General features: G+C 44.8%; 1 protein-coding gene across 2 annotated transcripts in view; it reads left to right on the forward strand.

Moving 5' to 3' along the window:
* Nucleotides 1–1,799: 1,799 nt before the first annotated feature.
* The window catches only part of KIRREL3 (kirre like nephrin family adhesion molecule 3), a 753,551-nt gene continuing 746,110 nt past the window's right edge, over nucleotides 1,800–9,240 (forward strand). For both annotated transcript variants that reach the window (XM_027835269.1, XM_027835270.1), the window contains exon 1: nucleotides 1,800–2,180. In XM_027835269.1, the coding sequence (XP_027691070.1) occupies nucleotides 2,126–2,180 (55 nt within the window). In that variant the 5' untranslated portion in view covers nucleotides 1,800–2,125. The remainder of the gene's footprint in view (nucleotides 2,181–9,240) is intronic.

Here is a 9,240-nt window from a genome sequence, read left to right on the forward strand (position 1 = left end):
CTAATGTTTGTTTTAACTCTGCCTTTGACATGCTAACACCCTCTTCTGAATTGAGTTAAGCAAACAAACCATTATGTTGAGAAAAGAACTGACCCTAGCACACAGTCTTACTCATTTATTAACCTTTGATGAACCACAGCCAGTTGTCTTTTACAACCAGGGTGAGAACTATCCTACCTGGGCTCCTGAAATTTGGGATGTGCCCTGTGGCCCTGCCTCAAGAGTTCCTAGCAATACAGTTTATGCCTCCAGTTAATACTATTTATGCTCTCTTTCGAATAACCCTTTGAGTGTGTAATGTTAATGTAGAGAGACTTAAAAGTCCTACCCAGGCACCAGGATCTGATGAGATTAATGGTCTGAATTTGGAATGGGATGGGACAAATCAAGATACATTGCTCCCCTGATCCCCAATAGAACTTTTCAGTCCTACCCTACTTTTCAGCATGTTGCTTTGCAATTGAAATTCTTAAGAATTACTTCATGTATGTAATTTTGCCAACCTACCTAAAGATAAGTGCTTTCAAAGTATGACACTGTGCACTCTTTTTCTTTTTCAACTCCCAAACCTCACCTGGGATGATGTGCCAAACAGGAAAACACTCACAAATGTTTCTGAACCAGCTAGACTTAGAAATTTTCCTAATCTGGTACCACAGAGAAAGAGGAGATATTTGGTAAATGACCAAAAGTCAGAGGGCTCTTACAAGAGTAGAACTTTGCTGTGACCTTGATCTGCCCTTGGCTCCAGGAACTCAAAATACCTTTGCAAAGAGTAAGCTCTAAAGGAGTGATGGAACCCAGCTCTCTTTCTGTGAGAAACTCCAAATCAAAAGACAGGCTGCTCCCCCCCAGGCCCTTCTGAGGAAATGCACAAACAAAAAAAGGGGGAGGAGAATGAATGAGGTGAAGAAAGAAATCTGGGTGTTTTTCCTTTCCCTCTCTTGCATTTTCTTTTGTAGCTGAAAACCAAATAAAGTCCCAACATCTTGTTTATACAACCCTTTTCTTCTTTAGAATGGCAAGGTGGTACAATTGGCAAATGTGCCAGACTTTGGAGCTAGGGGCCCTGGCTTCAAATCCTGACTCTGCCAGTCATGAGCAGTGTGACCTTGGCAAATCACTTCATTGCTCAGGGTCTCAGTTTCCTCCTTTGTAAAATTGAGGGGCTTGGACTAGATGACCTGTGAGGCCTTTTCCAACTCTGAAACTGTGATCCTACTATTCTTCCCAAGAGAGGGGAGTCTTGAATGCTTATCTCTTAAACCACTCTGACTCTAATGCTGCATATTTTCAAAGCCCTAGCTAAAGATGCAGCTCCACCACACACACACACACACACACACACACACACACACACACACACACACCTACTTCTGTATACTTTTTCTCTGTGTCTTCAGTACACACACAGTGCCACAATTCCACACTACTCCTCTGCTTTGCCTCTTCCTTGCAGAGGCAGAAAATGCATATTTGTGCATAGCCATCATCTGCTTCATTCCTATTAAACAAAATTAGGTTGTATTTACAGAAAGTCAGAGGTACGTTTCCAGCCAGAGATTTTTTTTTGTGCCCATTGCAAGAGCAAAAGCCTAATCTTTTCCTCCTTGGGGGAAAAAAAAAGAAAGAAAAGAAAACATTGTTTCCCTCGCCCTCATGATGTTTAGCTCCTTTCCCCTCTCCCCACCAAACCAGTATTTCCTCTTTAATTATGACCTGTTTCTCTCCCACCTCCTTCTCCTACCCCTCCAGCCTCAGTGAAAGGAGCTGCTGTCACTCAGTCACTCACACCCTCTCTCTCCCTCACTCACTGCTGTGGGAGGAGCCCTGCTGGAGGAAGCTGTATGACTGGGATGCTGAGCGGCTGAGAATGGATCTGCAAGGAGTGTGTACGTTACTGAGGATCCAGGTTTCCAGAGGCGGCTGAAAAAGGCGACTCGACTTCAGCTGGCTGCAAGAATATAGAGACAGACTAAGACAGGTGGACAGGCGGACAGATGATCTCGGAGCTCGGGAGAGGACACGCAGCAGAGACAGAGGAGACTAGAGAGCCCGTGAAGAAGAGAAACTAACTGCAAACCTAAGTTCCTCCTCCGGCTTTCATCTCGGTTCCCTCTAAGGAATGAAACCTTTCCAGCTTGATCTGCTCTTCGTCTGCTTCTTCCTTTTCAGCCAAGGTAGGACGCATGCATTACTTGAGTTGCAAAGAAAGTCAGCGGCGGGGTTGTCACTGAGGCAGTGGGCAGGGATGTGGGCAGGCATTGGCCACTCAAACTGATGGATGCGCCGCTCACTGCCAGGCAGGCAGAGATTCAAACAGGGCACTGCTTCTTTTCCCTTTAAAATGCAACAACATGCTACTGTTTCTTCCCCTTTGAAAGTGAGGGAGAGAGAAGGAGGGAGAGGGGGAAGGGGGACGTTCTTCTCTCTTTTGTAAATGCCCAAGGGGAAAAAAGAAAGAAAGAAAAGACCAAAACCCACAAAAACCCACCCCTCTCCCAGGCGAATGAAATCACTAGTTCTTTAGGTCCGGGTGATGTTAATGGAGCTGTGTATATGTACGTTTCCACTCTGAACTTCTCCTCACCTCCTTCCCCTAAGATCGCAGCCAGGGGGTTTGTGTGGATGGATATTTCAGCTGGCCCTGTAGCTGTTGGGGGAGAGTGTGTGTGAGGGAGAGCGCGCGGGGTGATTGTATAGGAGCCGGAAGGCGCTGCGATTCCTGCACGAGCCAGCGTGCGGTGGAGTTATTTGCAGTGGTTATCAAAAAGATTTGTATAAAAGAGTTTGCCCTGGATTTAATGGTGGTTCCACAGTGGTGCTGGGCTCTGAGCCCGAGGGCCAGGTTTTTCCTGTCTAAAACGCAATCGGGCCCCCTGGAGCGATCATTCTTTCTCTGCTGCCCAGCCTAGCGGGATCTGGGAAGCTCGCGCCGAGTATCTGGAGAGAACTTTGGGGGGCTGCGGGGCTGACAGGAATGGGAGGCTCCGAGCTTGGCAAGAGGCATCCGAGGTAGCTGCCTTCTCAGGGGACATCAGAAGTCACCTGTAGAATCGAGTTTTAAGGGAATAGATCAAGCAGCCCCTTCCAAGAGCCGTGGAATGCCAAAGCCGTCAGAGCCATCTGTGGCACCGCAAGGCCAGCGCCTGTGCCAGCTCGTATCTTAGAGGGACAAGACTCACATTCGGGGAAAAATATACAACAGAGCAAGTCCATCTGTTGATTAAATGAAGGGTAAAAGTTTTTGAGAAAGCAGAGCCCTGCCATGCATGACTTCGGCTCTGCAAGCATAACAGCATGCCTCCTTTCCTTCCCCTGGCAAGGAGAAACCAAATGTAAGCAACACTGAGCTTACCTCCTGTTCCCTTTCGGTTGTTATTCATAGTCAGTGAAATATTTCCTGTTATCTGTGTGTTAGCTCACACTCCACTTATATCTAATAAGTTCCAATGAGGGATGTGTGTGTGTGGGTGCATCTAGCTGTGTGCCCACACAGGGTATGTGTGTATACACACACGCATTCAAATGGTCCTCTACTCATCACAAAGGCTCCTACAGCAACAGGAAGATAATTTGTCTTGCCTGGAGTTTTCAGGCTGAATGAGTAAGAATTATCTCTGAACAATGACACAGAGGCAGAGCTTCAGTGATATTACCATTTTAGAAGATTATTTCTTTCTTGAGTGAATGAGTGAGTGAGTGAGGGTGTAACTGTGGGTATATATACATATACACAATCTGGCCCCTTTACTGGTTTACTCTGAAAGTTGCCTAGCAAAAGATTTGAGAACAAGCCAGTACTCTCTTCCATTTATTTTATGTGGGGCAAATGCTTCTTTCTGATTAGTCTTCTGTGTCTTTAGGAGCTTGAATTTAGGCTCCAGAGTGGCGTGAGGAGCCGTTCTTCATGCCCCTCTCTGCCTGCTCGTCTGCCTGAATCACTAGAGAGTGTGTGACTGCTACGTTGCTTATTCATTTCTTGACACGGAGCTCCTCGGCTGCTGCCTCGGACGGATCTTTAGAATGTTTACCTCAGAAGGTTAAATGCACTCAGCTGCTGTTTCATCTCTCCTCGGTTGTGAGTGCAGCAGGAAGGAATCATGGCATTATGTAATTCATAGTTCCTTGTTTATTTCTAAGTGCTCTAGGCTTTGTGAAGGCTGCCCCTCCTCTGCCCAGCAGGTCCTTAGCCAAGAGAACCTAGAACCAAGTGCTGAATTAAGGCCACCAGACGAGAGAGGAGCCAGGCAATCAGAGTTCCTTCAGTTCCCTCTCTTAACTGTGCATTGTAGCCCTAAGAGCCAGAATTATAATGAGGCAGCTACTTCAAGCTACTGCTCCAATTGGTTATCTCAGAAGCCTCTTGGGACACATCGCATCCATGTACTGGAATAAGGAGTTTGTTGATCATATCTTATGTATTTCCTTACAGAGCATTTAAAGGGGCATCTATTTGTCTTGATATATAGATATTTTTCATACCATGGATACTCTTTTGGTAATACAAATCTCACAACTTCTACCCCTGTAACCACCACTGGATTTTATCTATTTTTTTTTTCATTTCATATTCTGTGTTCCAGAACTCCATAGCATCATTACACATAGCCTCCTTTTATGAGGTAGTTATCCCCAGATTCCAAAAGGGCTCAGGAGGATTAGTTTATGTGGCTTCAAACAGCTTCCATGGGACAATGAACAGGGGTTTTCCTTCCCATGCTCAATCACTCACTAAAAAAACTAGGGGCCTCTCCTTCTTTGGCATCTTCCCGACCTGTCATTCCAGAGAAGTGCACTGAGGCTGAGCAATGGTGGGTACCATATCCCCAAAATGCTTATTTGTGGGGGCTCTTTTCCCAGGCTGTGACTGGCATCCAGGTAGACAGATCTGTTTGCCACCTTGCAGCATCTCACATTGGACACCTGTGTGTGACCACAGAACCCTGAGAGCACAAAGTCCTTCCATTTCCTGCTCTGTGATTTCATTCCTGGTCTTCTTGTGGTGGAATAAGGCTGCAATACACAATTCTCTGGAACAGCTTTCTAAAGCTTCTCAGGTAGCAGAGTTAACAGATTGGCTCTTCAAAAACAGGTTTCAATCACACTTCCACTCTTAAATTGTTGTCTAGCCGCTTCTCCTATAACCCTTTACAGATGAGAAATTAAAACATAATTAAAGGCAATGATCTACTGTGGCAACATGCCCTGAAAGTTTTAAAGTAGCTTGGGATCTAAGGTGTATTTATTTTTCTTAAGGTAACGGTGGGAAGAATAAATGGCATTCCTTCCCTTTTGGTTGCTGCCAACAGCCCTGGGACTAGCTCCCAACAAGGATGTGGAGAGCTGCCAACGTGTGTCTGTGTTTGTGGGTTTCTTTCTTGCTGGGGCTGCCTCTTCCCTCAGCTGTCAGGGCCACGGTGCTTTGTAGAGAGCCCGATAATGTCACAGCACAATTTGCCTCCTGCAGAGAAGAGGCATGTTTTGCCCCTGGGTGAAAAAAAAAAAAAGGAATTGATTCTCTTGTCATCCTTAAATTTAAAACTTGTTGTTTACCCCCTTTATCATTTTACTTCTTCCACAACTCTCCCCTCTATGGTCCTCCTTATTGCCCCACCCTACCCACCATATGCCCATTCCCGAACAGCCCAGGGAGGGGGGAAGAATATTACAGCAGAACTGAAGCTTCCCTACCTTCCATCATAACTCAAGTTCTGAGAATGTTCAGGGAATGATATTACTACACAGGGCTGAGAATCTGGCATGATCTATGTAAGATGCTCTTAGAGAAAAGTTCTCCTTTACCCTCTCTCCCTTACCCCCAGACACCACCCATGTCACTTGAGTTCTAGTATTCTCTGTAGCAATTCCAACCCCACACCTTTCCAGGTTACTTTCTCCCTACCGCCCTCCAGATTGTAAGCTCTTTAAGGGCAGGAACTATCTTTCTTTGTCTTAGTTGTATCCTCAGGGCCTTGCATAGTAACTGGCACACAGTATGTGCTTAATAAATATTTATTGAATTGAACTGAACAGCAGAAAATGTCACAATATATTCAATTTTTGCAAAGACTTTTTGGCACCTTTGGAATCATAGGCCCTTGGGTTGGGTATATTTGCCTTTGAAAACTAAAAAATCTGTACTTCACCTACTAGCAGTCCCTGATTTGGATGAGTAATCTGAAAGGCTTTTCCAAGGTACCGTCTCTACTTATTTTAGAGTCTAAGAAATTGATGGACATCTCAGGTACTAGCTACCCTTACAGGCCTGGTAGGTACAGTAATTTCTAAAATAGGTTGTTAAGCGGTCATAGTCTCAGGTAGAAGTTTAGTTGTGCAGTCAGCCTTAGTGGGAATAAAGAACATGGCCCCAAATAGTGCAGGAGGTAGGAGGGCTGGCTGGAGAATGGGAGTGGAGAGAGATATGACCAAGACAAGAACCAGAAAGAAAGGGGAGTTACAGGTGTGGGATTGAACCAGATGACCTCTGATCATAAGATTATGGGATCACGGATTTAGAACCAGAAAGGATTTTCAAGGGCATCTTAGTCCCGTTCCCTCACTTTACAGATTAGGGAACTGAGGCCCGAAGAGGATACAGGACTTAGAGGCTGAAAGGACCTTAAAGGCCGTCTAGTCCAACCCCACTTTTTTTTCTTTCTTTTTTTTTTTTTTACAGATAGGGAAACTGAAGTCCAGAGGAGAGAAGTGACTTGCCCAAGGTCATATAGCTAGTGAGAGAGCCAAGATTTGAACTGAGGTCCCTCTGACTCCATATTCAAGGTTCTTTCTATTGCCTTCTAACTTTAAGATTCTGTTCTTCTGTAACTATGAGGAGTGTGGGGAATTGGGTGGCATAAAGAGAGCTCCCTTTGGGTACCTCCAAAAGCATAGTGTGAATGCCAGAGGCATCGAGAAAAATGAAGAAAGATTAAGTAAGCTGTGGAGCCTTTGATGGAAGAGCTTTAGAGAAAGGATTTGGGAGTGGGTAAAAACTTTGAAAACACTGGCTATTATTCAGAAATGTCATATTGGAAAAGATGAAACAAGCATAATTTCTTGTATTTATATCCCTGATTGTGATTTGCTCTTCCCTGCAGTGCAAAAGCTTTTCTAGGAAGAGTCATCTTCTTTATAGAAGGAGTTTAAGGTCACTGCGTAGTTGCCAAGGGCACATGGACTTCAAAAGAAGGGGGCCTGGTAAGGGGGCCTGGGGGCATGGCTGGGTTGGGTGGGTAGGAGAGTGGCCTTGCCAGCTCCTTTTTCCCTGTGTGTGGGTAGGAAGTGCCGGTTGCCTGCAGAGATCCTTGCCCACCCCCCCACCCCCCACCCCCCTTACAAAGGCCTAGTACTGGCTGAAGAGGAGAATCCCTGGAGGGAGAGGGGGATGTGGGGTGGGACTACCTCCTCCACATTTGCTTGGAGGATGCCCAGCTAGTCCCCTCCTGGGCAAGAAAGGGAGGATCTTATTCATTGATTTGCTATAGCTGGCTAGGCACATTACCAAACAACTGTTCTGCATGGTGTGTGCCTGTGTTCTGGGGGCGAGAGGGCCAGCAGGAGATAGGGTGAAGCAGGAGATTAGGCCTGAAGATACAATTTATTCTCTTTTTATTCAGCCTGGTAGGGGTGACTTAGGCAGTATTGTATTGCAGGCCCAAAAAAAGCACATGAATAATCTTGAGATAATTCAAAGGGTTTCAATAGCAAAATATTAACAACAATCATAATGATACTTTGGATTTATAGAGCAGTTTTCTTCCAAGGAAATAAAAAGATAAACTGTTTTGGAAAAAATGAACCAGAAAAACAGACAATTGTCCTAAGATTGATATTTGGAGTGGGCTGGAGTAAAATGGGGATATAAGGGACAAGAGATGGGGTTTGGGGTCGTTTTCCAATTGTTAGTAGGCATATAATGATTTGTAATAACCTAGAAACAAAGACACAGGATGTTTAGGTAAAAACAGAAATGGCATTGGTAACCCTGAGGTCAGCCAGAAAATGAAGACCTGCTGCATGCATCCTACGCTTCGAAGGGGAAATGGGATTTTATAACAGCATTGGAGAAGCCCAGTAAGTTTAATTCAAATTCTCATCAATAGAGTGGCCCCTGAGTTTAAGGGTAACATTTCATAAAGGGTGGCTTGAACAAACACATGAGCTCATACTCATAAGCTGTAGGGCTCATGGAGCAGCCGTATGCCCACCATTCTTTCCTGAGAGTGTATGGTCACTTTACCTTCAGCAAAAAGAAGTTGGCATTCCTGGGGTTGTCAATGAGGACACCAATGTGTATTTCAGTGCCCCCTTGTAGGCACATCCTTTACAGGAGAGAGGTCACCATGGAGTTCTAGTGCTTCTATCACGGGATAGTTCCCTTCAACTTCGCCCAAATAACAAAGCAGGATTTGCCAGGTGAGAACTGGGCACTGGGTATGGAAATAGATATCACTATGGGATCACTGCCTCTCTGCTGTATGATTTGAATACTTGTGTGTCTTTCATTCAAGAAACCCCTTTTCCTGTTTCCTTTAAGGGTCTTATAGCCAAGGATAGAAGAGCCCCAGCCTGTCACCATCTGCTTAGAACTTGGGGTGTCACAATAAAGCAAGGGTTACAAGATCAGGAACCTTTCCTGGGCAGTCCCATTGCTGTAGAAATACTTTCTTGCATTAACTCCCTCTTCCTAATTCACAGGAAGAGATAAGGATTACGCAGTTTCATTTATTGTCCTCTTCTTTATTTCCCCTTCACTATGGCATAAATGAGTATTCTGGCTGTATACATCTAGAAGTCAGTAAATGTCAATACTGGCTAAGTGTTTTCTTTATATCTAGCTAAAATTTAGCATAAGCTGCTTGGAAACAAGTCTTTCCAAGGCATGCACTGTTTTAGTAAGTACATAGCCAACACAAATCTGAGGTTTAAAGAAATGTCAGCCACCAGTAGGCATGCTTGGTAACATGGAAAGATCTGAACTATTCATCAGTATCTCTTGCTTCCCATATAGTTATCCTGTAGTAGACTGGATTGAGGTTATGAATGGTAGACAGATCCAAAATCCTCATGGGAACAGTCAAAAGAGGATGGTCTAAGAAATATAGTCCTAGGAGGATCATTTCAAAGACTTGACCTTCTGGGGGAGTTTATCAGATTCCTTCTCAAAGAAGTTTCCAGTAAATCTCACACACACACACACACACACACACACACACACACACACACACACACACACAC

Source organism: Vombatus ursinus, unplaced genomic scaffold, assembly GCF_900497805.2.
Source record: "Vombatus ursinus unplaced genomic scaffold, bare-nosed wombat genome assembly UNPS02014813.1, whole genome shotgun sequence".
Taxonomy (NCBI): domain Eukaryota; kingdom Metazoa; phylum Chordata; class Mammalia; order Diprotodontia; family Vombatidae; genus Vombatus; species Vombatus ursinus.